Source organism: Helicoverpa armigera, chromosome 27 (genome assembly GCF_030705265.1).
Source record: "Helicoverpa armigera isolate CAAS_96S chromosome 27, ASM3070526v1, whole genome shotgun sequence".
Taxonomy (NCBI): Eukaryota; Metazoa; Arthropoda; class Insecta; order Lepidoptera; family Noctuidae; genus Helicoverpa; species Helicoverpa armigera.
In genome coordinates this window covers 4,449,993-4,465,569 of record NC_087146.1, presented here as the reverse complement: position 1 = coordinate 4,465,569, position 15,577 = coordinate 4,449,993, and the positions used below count along the sequence as shown (strand labels likewise).

The 15,577-nt window shown below is 37.0% G+C and overlaps 1 protein-coding gene across 1 annotated transcript in view; it reads left to right on the top strand.

The window, feature by feature from the left end:
* Positions 1 to 142: 142 nt before the first annotated feature.
* LOC110369629 (WD repeat-containing protein 7) overlaps positions 143 to 15,577 on the top strand; it is a 116,891-nt gene continuing 101,456 nt past the window's right edge. The window contains exons 1-13 of the mRNA XM_064042233.1: positions 143 to 332; positions 1,575 to 1,810; positions 2,358 to 2,471; positions 4,054 to 4,197; positions 4,558 to 4,623; positions 7,406 to 7,568; positions 8,588 to 8,720; positions 10,497 to 10,523; positions 11,912 to 12,002; positions 12,508 to 12,655; positions 13,669 to 13,770; positions 14,318 to 14,458; positions 15,316 to 15,394. Coding sequence (XP_063898303.1) covers positions 1,577 to 1,810; positions 2,358 to 2,471; positions 4,054 to 4,197; positions 4,558 to 4,623; positions 7,406 to 7,568; positions 8,588 to 8,720; positions 10,497 to 10,523; positions 11,912 to 12,002; positions 12,508 to 12,655; positions 13,669 to 13,770; positions 14,318 to 14,458; positions 15,316 to 15,394 — 1,442 coding nt within the window. The 5' untranslated portion in view covers positions 143 to 332; positions 1,575 to 1,576. The remainder of the gene's footprint in view (positions 333 to 1,574; positions 1,811 to 2,357; positions 2,472 to 4,053; positions 4,198 to 4,557; positions 4,624 to 7,405; positions 7,569 to 8,587; positions 8,721 to 10,496; positions 10,524 to 11,911; positions 12,003 to 12,507; positions 12,656 to 13,668; positions 13,771 to 14,317; positions 14,459 to 15,315; positions 15,395 to 15,577) is intronic.

The window sequence follows — 15,577 nt, the reverse complement described above, 5'->3', positions numbered from 1 at the left end:
ATGAAACTTGGCAAAAACAAAAATAATTTCCTAACAGGGTTGCCGGGTTGGTTATGTACTCAAACCAGTTATTTATTTCGTGGAACGTATAAAACGCGGTAACGACGATGCCAACATAATCGTTTTAACTGTCAACGTCATAGAAATAGAAATCACATTAGCTGTCAAAAAACTGACAGCAAAGTCGATTGATTTTTGTCGCAGTATTACTGTTTTTATTATAATTAAAAATTATAAGTGCATTTCAGTGCAAGTTTTGGTAGCCCCCATGGACGTTTAGCGGTGCGGGAGCTGTTGAAACCTTTTTATCGGTCCCTAATAGTACTAAGCAGGTAATAAATTGATTTGTCCTTGGTATCTTGCAGACGATACCAGAGAATCCTGTCTTATCATATTATTATGCTAACAAAACATCTTCACGGTACATTTGTGTACTGTTTCAGGTATTACCTAACGCACTTCTATAATACATGTGTTGTCACATGATTTTGTCCAATGAGACACTGCTGTGTGTGAAATAGAATGCAATAAATATTTTTTGTTTTTTCTTTTCTACCAGTAGTTTAATATTCTAATTAGTATCTAATATGCAATAAAACAGGTCGCGATTCACCAAAAGTCGTTAACTGAAATTGATATTGTTGAAACTGACTATTATGAATTTATTTTCTATATAATTGATTCTAAAATGTCTTGAGCATACTCCCCCTAATTTTTAATATGCATTGTTGTATTTCTTAATTACTTTAAAATGAAGATCTATAGTTAATTACTATTTTCATTATTTGACCTGGATTCCAAAGGAAACAATTGGAATTCATTTTGTGTCCAAATAATATAACTAAAACAATACAATATGGATTATTATATAAACTTGAAAGAGTTAACTAATAAATAAGAATAGGAAGTACATAGATATATTACATCATAATGGTTTTACTTTCCTTACATCCTTTCCAAAGTATGCATTCCCCAATTTTCTAATTCACATTCAAAATTATGAAATTATTGAACACTAAATTCTACCTTAAGTCATCATCATCCGACTGCCCACATCCCAATTTTATTTGTGGTCGGCGCAGCATGTTTTCTTCTTCCATACTCTTCTATCTGCCGTCATCTCACAAGTAACATTCTTTCTTACCATATCTACTTTCACACAATCCATCAATCCAAAATCTATCTTAAGTAATTACAAAACATAGAAACCTGGATAGCAGAAAACTACAATTGGTTTTTAATGCTTTAGGCTTTTGTTTCTAAATGTGCAACGTATTACATCATTACCAAAAAAGATGCAACTCAATAAAAGTTAAAGTGACAATAGACAAATTTTTAAGAAAATGTTTTATGTGAATAGTCTGTTTTAACTTTCTAACACGCTTATATTACCTTCACTTGTAACTATGTATGTAAGAAAATCGTAAAATCTCAATTTGGCCCACTTCCCGGTCTTCGATTAGGATGAAATTTTGCACATGCTCTGAGCTCTGATGACAAATACATGACTAGCATTTAGTTTTTAAAACTATTAATTTTTTTATAATAACATAGGTATTTTTGTCTTTCCACAGCCATGCCGGGCACAAACCTCATAGTGCCCGTAGTACTATGGGGAAAGCATGCCCCCACTCACTGCGTCTCCTCGGTCTACCTATCCCGGGACCAGAAGACTCTAGTCACCGGGTGCTATGACGGACAGATCTGTATTTGGCAAGTTGACCCGGATAACTTGAAGATGACGCCCCGATGTCTGTTAGTTGGTCATACGGCTCCCGTCACTTGTTTGTCTAGGGCTTCTATTATACAGGTGAGTTTTGGTGGATTTCTATATATTATCAGAGATTTGAGATTGAATTTTGAGAGTAGCTATTTACAAATGGTCTATATCTAATCTCAAAACGATGCATAGATAGGATATAAGAATGTGCAATACTTGGTTTTTTATGTCACTAGATTTTGTCAACAATTTCATCTGCATTCCAATTAATGTCCTGTACCAGGATAAAAAGTAGCCTTCATGTATAAGCTATGTAACCAAGTTTCACCACACTCAAAAAAACATACCTACTTTAGTTTAAGAGAGAATTATATCATTTTTAAACTCTGCAATTATTTATTTGTTCAGTTTTGAAAAATACCCTGTTAGAATTAAATGGGCTGAGATAACTTTTGGATTATTTCTGTTATCTTAATCGTAGATTTCCTTTATTCTTTTCAAACTTTGAAGATAGCAAGAAAAATATGTAACAGTCTCAAAATACTTAATTTTTATTAATAATATATGATAATTATTAATATATAGATATTTATAATGTAAATAATTTAAAATTACACCTATTTATAAACATTTCCAGGACAATAACTTCATAGTGTCATCATCGGAAGCCGGTGAGATGTGCACGTGGGATCTGGTCGACGGTAAATGCAGGGAGAGTGTTAAACTGTCACAGATACACACTAATATACAGGTCAGTTAGTCATTATTTTATTTTATATAGACGTCAGTTCCCTGTGGTTCTACCAGCTGAAATGAATATCTAGATAAAATGTAGCCTATATTTTATTTTGATCTGTAACCTGTAGTATTGCCAAGTTTCATCACAATCCGCTCAGCATAAATACACGCTCCCAAAATTACGCTTTTAGGATCTACTTACCCTAGACAGCAGGATTAGCAGGAAGTATAATATCCCTGTCTCACAATTGTATTCAGCTCAGTGGCGTAGCGTGGGGGGGCAGAGGGGGCACATTCCCCGGGCGGCAGCTTTTAGGGGGCGGCAAAATTTACTCAATTAAAAAAAAAAAACTCGCAACTAGTATCTGCGCCGCTACATAAAACGGGTTAGGGGGAAACTCGCCTCTGGGCCGCGGCCCAGATTACACGGTATAATAACAGTCGGGAAAACTGGTCCGAATATGCGGGCCAGATTACTATGTGAAAAAAGTGACGGAGGTAAGTCGACCCATCGCGACTTAATTTCATAAAATCCGATAGTTGTGAAATTTTTCACAGCTCAAAATCGTCAGGAGGCAAAAAGACTTAGATCTTTTTCATAATTTTCATCATAAATATAATATTTTGTCTAGATACTGGACTCCTAGTACGTAATATAAACTTCGTTATCTGGCCCGCACATTCGGACCAGTTTTCCCGACTGTTATTATACCGTGTAATCTGGGCCGCGGCCCAGAGGCGAGTTTCCCCCTAACCCCATAAAACTGTCTAACAATAACAAAACATTAAACAAGAAAGTTGAAACTTTTTAAACTTAAAATTAATTATTGTTAAAATTTGGTACTTAAAACACACGTGACACTTCATTTTACGTAATTTTGGTTTTAAGTCTTAAATAAAAAATAATTAAAATTTCGCGCTCGCTTCGCTCGCGTATTCAGAAACTGTATGCGCTTGATTTTGCATTTGTCAACAAACAAAAAGTTAAGTACGTTTGGGCTAAATTTTACGTAATATTTGGTTTAAGTCCGATAAAATTTCGCGCTCGCTTCGCTCGCGTATTCAGAAACTATATTATGGCCCTTGTTTTTGCATTTGCCAACAAACAAAAAGTTAAGTACGTTTGGGCAAAATTTTACGTAATTTTTGTTTTAAGTCATTTGATGATTTTTAACGTCGATACAAAAAAAGTCCCTTTCTTTGAAGTCGGTTAAAAATGACAAACGGCCAGTAACACTTGTTAAAAAAAAATACACGGGAAGGGGCGGCAAAATCGACAACTGCCCCGGGCGGCAGATACCCACGCAACGCCACTGATTCAGCTGCATCAAATCGGGCTGGAAGCCGACTCCAAAATAGTATATAATATCCCCCAAAATGTGAAATACATGTTTGGATAATAATATATAGACTTGTTTTTTTTACATATGGGTGCATCCAGTTAGATTCTAAGTCGACTCCAATATAGCAGGGAAAATGCTGAGCAGATGATACTTTTTTATTCAACCGTGTTACACATTTCTCTAAATATGTAAAAGCTCCCCACGAATTCAGAACCACCTCCGTCGGTAAAATGCTTTTTTTTACAATTTCAGGCATACCACATGTGCAACAGTGAAGATTTGCGTCTGTTCTGTAACGGGTATTACGCAGAGATTCTGATCATGGACCCGTTCTCTCTAGAGATACTGTTCTCTCTGAGCTCTAAGATGAACCCTGATTGGATATCCGCTTTGCATGTGAGTATAGTTTTTGCAAGAATTAATGAAAGAAGAAAGTTAGAAAGAAATAAATAATTTATTTTTTGAGCAAGTGTACACTGGATACCTGTGAAAAAAGTACGTAGAAAAGACAAAAGTAAATAGTGAAAAAAATACGACATAAAATACACCACTTAATATTCTTCCTCGGATATTTTCTCTATCGTACACTGGTACTCAGCTACATCCGGTTAGACTGGAAGCCGACCCCAACATAGTTGGGAAAGGGCTCGGAAGATTATATTTTCTCTATTGTCCAAAAAACACATGCAAATGCGTCTTTTTTATTATTATTTATATAACAAAAGTTAAAAAAAAAACATTTTTTTTACATTTCAGGTCCTCCGTCCATCTTCAAGAAAAGATGATGTTGTTCTAGCCATATCAATTACTGGGACTGTTAAAGTAAGTATAACTTATAAGTTAAGTATAAAATATTAACTGCCTGAATGCCGCAAATTAAAGAACATAGAAAATCAATTGTGTCTCGCGTGGACAACGGCGGATCCAGGGGGTAGGTCACAAGGTCATGACCCCCCCCTGGGCCAGGTTCAGGACCAATAATTGAAATAGTTAAACACGATGTTTTAAGTATAAGATAATTTTTATTTTAAGTGAATAGGTAGATACCTAAATCGTTCCAGGTAGAGTAGTTTTGCTGAAGAATTCGTGCTCGCAACGCTCGCTCTCTATTCTTTATTTATTCTTTATCTGTACCCAAAAGGAGGAAACGGGACCGTGTTACTAAGAATCCGCTGTCCGGGTTGTCTACATTACATGCTGTATCTCATGCAGGACTGTCTTAACCTATGGTGCAGGGTGTGCGAATATCGCGGGCGCCTCGATATCAGGGGCGCCGGGGGACGCCCCACTACCAGGAAATTTCGAAGAAATTACACCCGTTCGATAAGGAAGTTCCACATTGTCATGACACTGACAAAAAAGTCGGCTTCGCTTTGTTGGATTGATCATTTTGATTATTTTTAATTTTTAACATCCTCCAACTAAGTGAAAAAATTCTAGCTCCCTACGCTCGCGAGTAAATTACTATGTCTGTAGGTACTGTATTTCTGATTGTTTATTATTTTTATTGACGCACCGAATCAACGAACACAAATGGCTCTCGCTCTAATCACGGTTCCTTTTTATTTGTACGTAATTCCCCGTCTGATTTGTGAGTCTTCAAACAAATAATTTAAAAAAGTGCGCGCTCGCTGCGCTCGCGGCTACTTGTTGCTTTACAGTGTACTTAATCAGGTGCTTTTGTGTTATAGGCTCAAAAAATTTCGCGCTCGTTTCGCTCGCGCAATAGGAGTCCTCAAAAACAAAACAGTTTGCGCTTCCGACTGCTTGTTACTTTACAGCGCTTTTTAAAACTTATGAACTTTTTGTGCCCCAAAATTGAAAAATTTGCGCGCTCGCTTCGCTCGCGTTCATTTTTACAATTACGTTGTCCTGTCTCGACTTTCATAACTTCAATCTGGCCAACAGTTTGAGCCTACAATGATTTGGAAACATTTTTTTAAGTCCTTTACCTACCAAAAAAGTGAATTTCGTTCGAACGTTCTTATTTATATTCCTTGTAAAGTACTTCGATCAATATGTACTACTCAAAATCTTTCAATAGATACATAGGTGGCGCTTGGGTGATGATTGCACCCAGGCGCTACATGAGCTAGAGCCGGCCCTGATCTCATGAACCCATACCAATAGTAAGACAATTGAAGTTTTCACAGAAAATGTTTTACTGTTGCTGCAATAAAAAACGTACGCGGCATTTTCTGCGTACACAATACTTTTCAAACGTTTAGTCTTCAACCTGAAAAAATTCTCGCGCTTGCGATGATCGCGCTTTCTTGTATTTGTGCTGTATATTTGTTATACAGCAAGAAAGCGTTTTCATCTACTTTTAGTTCCCGAACTGAAAAAAAATTTTCGCGCTCGCTTCGCTCGCGCTTTTTTCAATTTCGCGTGTCTGATTGTGTCTGATTATGTATGTAATCGCGTTCGCTCAGCTCGGACCATTTTCTACATAAAAACACTCTTTTAACCTTAGTCCTCGACCTGAACAAAAATTGTCGCGCTCGCTTCGCTCGCGCTTTTTTGTTTGGCACATGTGTGTAGTATATTTACGAGAAATTGCCCTCACTCTGCTCGGGCCATTTTCTACATGAAAACACTTTTCTTATCATTCGTACAAATTTCGAGCTCGCTACGATCGCGCTTATTGTATTTATACTACTACTTTTAATATTAAAAGAAGTATACGCTACATTATAATATTTTTTGTGACTTGACCACGACTGTGTGACCCCCCCCTGGTGCCGAAGCTGGATCCGCCCTTGCGCGTGGATCCGTGCACCAGCATTCAAGGGGTTAAACTAGATCCTTCCCGCGATTTCATTGCGTGGGCACTTCTTCCCATGCCTGGATACAAAGTTTATTATTTTTCATTTATTTATTCTGAACATATTAATTACATTTTTAAATAGTCAATATAAAAATAAAAAAACATTTAAAAATATAAAAAATAGGTTGCCACCGATATCGGGCACAGGGTCCAAGGTACCGGTGGTTAGGGTCCCAGAGACAGAAACCTCCTCACAATACGTGCCGTATCAAGGAGTACTGCCTTCTGAATCAGTACACATACATCCCTTGATCCAGCCGCCTAACGAGAGCCATTTTATTATTTAGCCTCCTTAGAGAAGTAGGCTGTAAAAAAACTGTAAAAATTCTTTAAATTGGGCTCGTATGTATAGTTCCCGAGATAATCGCGTTTTAGCAAAATGTCAAGCAAGTTAAATGTCTGTTTCATTTATAATGACTGAGCGTTTACAGTGACACTCATAAAATTGTTATTGAACATAAATCTCTACTGAAGTACAATAGCTAATAAATATTAATAGTGATTAAAATATCCTTTGTTATTGTATATAAATAAGTATAATAGAAACGAATACTAGAATATACAAGACTTATAAAATAATTTTTCAAATCGGTTCAGTATTTTCCGAACCTTTAGGGCACAAATAATAATAAAAAATCCTCTTTATCATATTAGTATAGGTAAAAGTTACAATGGTTCATGTCTGATTTGGAAACTTATATTTTAGAGGCCGGTAGTTTAACCACTAGGCCAGCAAGACTTTCTTCTTAATACTAAATAAACATACATTTCTTCCAGGTATGGTCTCTCCTAGGCCACGAAAACAAGCAATCGGAACCGATTTACGAGAACGAATCGAAACAGATTCGCTGTCTCAACGCTTTGTCACTCAACTGCTGTGCTTACAACCAGAGGACTGTGCTCATAGTCTGCGCTAAGTACTGTCAGATATATGATGCTGGTAAGTCTATTCTATTTATTAATATTTTACTCTAAGATAAAAAGTCATTCCCCTGGGTCTCAACTGCTGTGCTTACAACCAGAGGACTGCTTATCGTCTGCGCTAAGTATTGTCAGATATATGATGCTGGTGAGTTTATTGTAATTAAAGTAATTATTAAGATACTGTTAACATACTACTGAAGACACAGGACTGATTCTTTAATCAGTCACCTGTGTCTCGACTGCTGTGTTTACAACCAGAGGACTGTGCTCATCGTCTGCGCTAAGTATTGTTAGATCTATGATGCTGGTAAGTTTATTGTAATTAACGTAATGATTAAGATACTGTTAATATACTACGGGAGACAGGGGACTGATTCTGTCAGTACCCTGGGTCTCAACTGCTGTGCTTACAACCAGAGGACTGTGCTTATAGTCTGCGCTAAGTATTGCCAGATATATGAAGCTAGTAAGTACATTATAATTAAAGTAATAATTAAGATACTGTTAATATAATACGGAAGACACAGGACTGATTCCGTAATCAGTCCCCTGTGTCTCAACTGCTGTGCTTACAACCAGGGGACTGTGCGTATCAACAGAGGACTGTGCTTATAGTCTGCGCTAAGTATTGTCAGATTTATGATGCTGGTGAGTTTATTATACTGTTCTTATTTCGCCACCGATTTCAACAGCTTTCTGAGGGAAGAAAATTGTCCATATTTTATGCCGAAGTATATGCTACTGCCACGTTTCACGAAAACCCTTTCAGCCTTTCATATGCGCGTGTAGATGTAACAGACATACTCACAAACTTTCGCATTAATTATATTAGTATGGTTACCGTCACACATAGAATCAGTCCCCTGTGTCTCAACACGCATGCTGTCCACCAGAGAACTGATCTCATATTTTTTTTACTTTGGATATTTTGATTTGGATTATCCAGTTCAACAACTGCCAAACAGACAGTCGTTCCATATCTACTTACCACCATTTGACATTCCCACATATAGAACTTCAAATCTTTCTTTCCAGGTGATTTCTCAGTCCTCTGTTCGATACAAGCGCCGTCAGGCGAGCGCTGGATGTCGGGCGACTTCCTCGCGCCCGACAGAGTGCTCGTATGTTCTACTGAAGGCAAAGGATATTTGTATAGGTTGCCTGCCAAGTAAGTTTTGTTTTTATGTTGTTACTTGTGTTGTGAAGGTTTTATGGTCTGCTTGGAGGGAGGTTGCGTGTAGATAAATGGAGATATGTTAACTGATTAACTTCTGCCGGCCCGTGTGAACTATTTCGGGCACCTAGATAAAAAGTGGTCAATAGGCTCGATAAATGGGTTGACTAGCACTGAAAGTACCTGAGAATAGTGAGTTGAAACAAACCAACTTTTCAACTAATATGTATATAGTAAAGCTATAATAATATGATCTCTCTTTTGATTAAATCTAAAACAGTTTTAATTATTATATTAGATTTTTATGCAAAGTCATTGGTTAATATATCTCTGTTTAACCGCAGCTTCCCTCCGCTTTAAAGTTCAGGAGTCTTAAGCTAGGTTACTTCAATTTGTATTGCCAGGATAAAATAAATAACAAGACAAAAATTGTGAATTTATAAAATATCTACGTCTAAGAATACTTATTCCAGATATGCAAAGTCGTTTTTAACTCGATTTTAGTTTATTTATAAGCTCAAAAAATAACTTTAATTTACTAGAAAAAAATATAGGGATAGTCTTACAGTTGAAGATACGCTAATTAAGCTAGTATGTGCTATAAAAAGCGATAGAAAGTAATTCTACAATTTTGATTTTAAGAAAATTCACACGTAAAATATGGTTTAAGTATCATTCAGGTGATAGGTATCAAAATGATTATCAAAATTTTTAGTAAGGTCTATGACTAGAATAAGCTTGAACAGGGTATTTGTACAATAGATTTTGAACTTTAATGTGTAGGCAGTTAGGTTTAGGACTAAACAGCATGCTAAAAAATTCATCGTTACTAGCTACCACCAGCGTATCCCGTGCAAACGAATAAATGAGCTATGAAACTCTGAAATATTTTTTCAAATCGGACCAGCAGTTCCTGAGAGTTCCAACAAGTTTAAGCAGACAAACTTTTCAGCTCTATAAGAGTAATATAAGACGATTTGAATTAGAAATATCTATATTCCGCAGTAAATTATGTTATCGTAATATTTTTTGTCTAGCTCTCTTTTAAAAACCGACCTCGTTCAAGCTGCTATTCTAAAATGGACCTTATTGTCTAAACAATTTAGTTTGAATTGGCATGTCATTCGTTCAAGTATCATCATTAGATTCTCATTGGAGCACTACAAGCCTATGTTATAGATGTTTATTTGGATATTAAATGGGTTGTTTGTAAACTTTGTATATTAAAAAAAAAAAAATTAAAGATTCCATATTAATTTATTTAAAAAATTACCGACAAGTTTGTGTTTTCACACAAGTACACACCCGGATAAAAATAGCTGATGCCTTTTCTCTAGCGCTAGACTATATGTGTACCCAATTTAATTTTAATTGGTTCAGTAGTTTTAGTGTGAAAGTCGGATAGACGGACAGACAGAGTTACTTTCGCATTTATAATACAAGTAAGGATGTGTGAAAGAGAAAAATGTACCTTGTAAATTGGTCTGTGTGTACATACAGTATAAAAAAAAATTAAGATACATAATATTTTTTACCAACTAGTTTTTGTCAATTTATTTATGTACCGCGTATTTTAAAGTTTTAACTACGAATTTATGTTAAAACATGAATATGGTTAATGTATTTAAAAATACAGAGTTTACAAACAACCCAAAAAAACTTCCGTCCACTAAAAGCTGAAAAGTATAACTTTTTAAAGCTTTAATCCTAAGCTACACTTAAAGCTATACCATGCGATAATATACCAAGATATAAATATTTCTTTTATAGCAAACTACGAGGACGGGCTATCAGTAGGTCAGCACATTTGTCTGTTTATATGTATTTTGTATGTAGATAGAGTTATTTTGCTAGCACTTATGTCCGCTTTATTTTGGTTTTGTTTAGTTTTTTTTTTAGTTTTTAGGTTTGATAGAGTATGAAAATGTTACTGAAGGCTATGTTTATTTAAATAGTATCTGTAAAGCGCAGGCATCTCTACATAAAATTATAAATATACGAAGTAATTCAGGCGGTTCCATTCGCGTTTCGAGGAAACTACTTTCTGCACCCAGATAAAATTAGCCTGTGTCCGTTCTCAGGTTCTCAAGATATAGAAAGACAGACAGAGATACTTTCGTGTTTACAATATTAATAAGAATTTATTTTGTGAGTTTCTCTTTTATCCCTCTTTATCTCTCATCCTGGAATTTCACATTCTAACCCCCATTCCAACATATCCTTTAAAATACAAAAACCAAACTATAGCGTCTAATTTTTATAGCCTTCAGTAGGACAATACCTTAGCGATTCTTTGAAATATTTTAAGTTTTTTTTAGATAAATCTGAAAAAAATAATGTTATACATAATTAGAGCGTATTATATTAATTTGCCTTTGCACTATCATATATATCCATCCGTTTTTGGTTTAGTTTTTTATTTTGATTTGATATGTATTTTCAAAGAAATTAGGTGCGTAGTACCCGCAACCGGCTTTTAATGAAAAATATGTAAAAACAATTGAATATTATTATTTGTGAGCAAAATACGTAGTACATTATGTATCTAAGCTTTTAGCTTAGAAAATTCCGAAATTGTTGGCGTTTGTATATAAACTAAAGTATTCTTTGTTAATGAAAGTATTGTGGTTTATTTTTTGATTGATACATTGATTGTATTTTGTTTTATTTATAAAATACTGATTCTTGTCTGTTTTGTGAAGAATGAAGCCCCTTTTCAAATCCTTATTGATATTAGGTACCATGTGACAGTTGTAAAAACATAGTAAAATGATTGAATATGTTGCTATATTGTTAAAACTAGCTATTCCACCGCATTGCGAGAAACACTTTTCTCAAACGGGAACACTTTCCTTTCTCTGGACTATCTTTATATGTGGACTACCTAATATTGTAGACTTAGACTATCTGTGTACCAAATTTAATTATAATCGGATTAGCCTTTTTTCGAAAGCCGGACAGACAGAGTTATTTTCACGTTTAGAATATTAGTTACAAAATAATTAAAATGTAGCTGTATAAAGGAAGATAATACAACCAAATAAAAATCGTTAATTATTCTCATGGTATCTAATATCATTACCTCCCCTAATTTTAAATATTTTTCCCCTTTCAATACCCAAACACCACTAAATAAACTTTACCTTGTATACTATTAACTAAATAATTTAACTGATATGTTATAGCTCGGTCCCCGATCACAAAGGATTTCACGGCCCTACCGTGGATCATGATAGTCCAGTACTGTTTGGCATTCTTGCTCATCCGGATAATAAGGTAAAGCAAAAGTTTTTTAACAAACTTCATTATAATCATCATCCCTTTATCATCATCATCACCATCCCTTTATTATCACTGTCACCATCCTTTCATCATCATAACTTCATCATCATCATCCTCTATTCTCTCAACCTTCATACTCAAAAGGAATGTGATTTCAGATTTTAGCGTCCAGGTTTCCTTAAGATGTTTTCTTTCACTTTTACTCAGTTTTTGGTGTCAAAGATATACGAAGATTACTAAGTTCTAATAACTTGAAAACTAAATTGGTGGTGTTTCAGTCATTCTCGAGTTGCTGTGAGAATGTTAAGACTGATTCTCGAAGTTGCACCCGTGTTCCGAGAGAACAAGAATTTCTCTCGAGAGTAGAGTCTCAAGTAGTTCTTCCCCAGCTCTATAAAAAGCCTAACCTCTATCTATATGTTCATTTATTTTAGAGTCTTTCCATCTGACAGAATAACTTTCACACCTTTTAAAAGAAAGTATATATTTTTCTCCACAGCTCCTATCCTGTCCCCCCGCCATGCGTTTCGTGATAACATCAGTGGGCGGCAAGCAGCGTCGGCTGCTGCTCCGCGGCGACTCCGCCGGCGTGGTCTCCGCCTGGAGTGTAGATGATGCCGCCATGCCCACTCCTCATCATACTCCTTGTGAGTATATAGCTCTAGGCTAGTATATAGTGATAACATCAGTGGGCGGCAAGCAGCGTCGGCTGCTGCTCCGCGGCGACTCCGCCGGCGTGGTCTCCGCCTGGAGTGTAGATGATGCCGCCATGCCCACTCCTCATCATACTCCTTGTGAGTATATAGCTCCTGCATTTAGTCCAATAAGCGGTCAATTGGACAGTTAAATGGAAAATCAAGGAAGAAAGTGCTCGCCGCGTCGCTGCCGTCCGCGGTCGTTCCGGTGTGACTCGGGCCTTAGTTTATCTTGTCAAACTTAATGGCGATTTGTTACTAACTTCTGAGCACAAGTATGGGCCTCCACATACCCTAGTCGTGCTGCCAACCTTTTCTTCTATACTCAAAAATAAAACAACTATAACTCAAAAATGGTTTATAAGTGTATAGACGGTAATTTAACAACCTTGGCTGTCTTTACGGGTAGTCGTCAGAAGCCCGAAAATCTGACAAACATCTTAGAAAGGGGTATTGGGTTACTCGAGTAACTGGGTTGATCAGGTCAGATAGGCAGTCACTCCATGTACCAAACTGGTACTCAGTGGCACCCGCTCTGACTGGAAGCCGACCCCAACATAGTTGGGAAAAGTCTAGGCAGATGTATAGAGTCAGTCCCCTGTGTCTCAATTGCTCTGCTTACAACCAGGGGATTGGTTTGACTGTCTGCGCTAAGTATTGCTAGATTTATAAAGAATTAAGATTTATGAAAGATCCGACCCTAACTTTTTTTTTTTTTAACGACTTCAAATGTCATCAAATGACGGCTCCCGCTGTGGGTTAGCAGCGGTGAGGGAGTGTCAGACTCTTACTGACTAAAAACCGTCGTGTTCCGTCATAGGCCTTTTATGTACCAGGGCCGCGGTAACTCGCGCGAACAATCCCGCAGCCCCGAGCCGACCCCACCTTAATTGGGAAAAGGCAGATCATGAGACTCCTGGTCTATTTTCAATTGAATGATTTTAATATTGTTTTGTTCTTTTCAGCACACGCCCCAATCGTGATGACGAGTTTGGACATAGCGTGGGAAGATATGAATCCCAGTCCCGTTGGTATATTGGACCAGTTGAATCATCCTGAAGAACAAGGTATGTACTTTTGTTATTTATTTATTTCTTCGTTAAAAGGTACATTTTATGTTATGTAAAGTACAAAATGTCCAACAAAACTATAAACATAGTTTGTCTGTTGGATTATGTTTTGTACAGATATACGGGTGAAAGTTCATTGTGAGAAAAAATATAGGTTACGGGTTAAAATGTTTTGAATTCAAAAGGTCCGTGTTAACGAAATTTATAGAGTGTACTTAAGGAAAAACATATCGAGATAGAGTGTACATAAGGAAATACATAGGGAAGTACATAGAGTGTACATAAGGAAATGGTACTCAGCTGAATCCGGTTAGACTGGAAGCCGACCCCAACATAGTTGGGAAAACTCTAGGGCCTAGGCAGATGTATAGAGTCAGTCCCCTGTGTCTCAATAGCTCTGCTTACACCCAGAGGACTGACTGTCATATTGCCAGATTGCATTGGTACCCAGCTATATCCGGCTAGACTGGAAGCCGACCCCAACATAGTTGGGAAAAAAGGCTCGGAGGATGGATGAAATATATTTTGTATATTTTATTTACAGAAATAAAACTAACAGCCTCCATATATCTTCTGGCTGCTAATCGTCTGGTGGTGGGCAGAGAAGACGGCTCTATAGTCATAGTGAACGCGACACATACGGTGCAGCTGCAACTGTTGCATGGCAATCATCAGCAGCTAGATGGTGAGTTGGTATTTATAGTGTTTATAACTGCTTCGTTGGTCTAGCTATCGCAAGGCACGAGGTCTCGGGTTCGACTCCCGGGTCCTGCCGAAATCGCTTTGTGGATTTTAGAAACTTGTATCAGCCCGGAGCCTGGAAGTTGGTGATTGATACACCCGTGCATCGGAGAGCACGTTAATGTCGGTCCTGCGCCTGATCTCTCTCCGGTGGTGTCGGATTGCCGTCCCATCGCGCTATGAGAGTGAAGGAATAGTGAGTGCACCTGTATCTGCGCAAATGCTTGTGCACTATAATATGTCCTGCGCAGTTGGCTGATCTCCTTACATGAGAACAGCCGTCGTAGCCGACAATCGGCTAGGAGGACATCATATTGTTTGTAAGTAACTTTTACCTCTATACATATATCTTCTGGCTGCTAATCGTCTGGTGGTGGGCAGAGAAGACGGGTCTATAGTCATAGTGAACGCGACGCATACGGTGCAGCTGCAACTGTTGCATGGAAATCATCAACAGCTTGATGGTAAGTGCTTTTATAGAGGTACCGAATATTTGCTGCTGCTGTTCGTTGTTAGTTTTCAAGGGAAAATAGCGGCATGTGACTGTCAGCAACTGCACCATTGTTTAGAAGTAAATCTGTTAATTTTTATTAATTTAATAAATAACTTATAGCTCAAACAAAAGAAAAGACACAACTTTCTCATTCAGTGTCTTTTCCCTATTCGAAGCTTTTCTCACGAGATTCAGGGCGTTTTTTACTGTCTGCAAAAATCTTAATTTCTGTGTAGTAAGCAGATCTAATATTGTTCATATCTTTCGATGCTTTTCATAATAATTGTATGAAAACTGTATTGTTTTAGACTGGCCTCCCCACCAGTTGTTGCTCGGTCACATTGGGCGAGTCAACTGTTTGCTGTATCCACATCATGTGCATCAAAGGTATGCCAATTTTGTTCTCTATTGTTATAGTAATAGGGCTTAAAATCGAAAATTATACTTCTTAAAAAAAAATTGGTAGCCATTTCTGAAGTTAGTTGGACTTTGGACTCCTTGTGCATTTGTTCCGTCAGATCTTGTCAAGAGTCTTTGCTTATTCGAAATTGGCTAGTATTGTTTATTCTA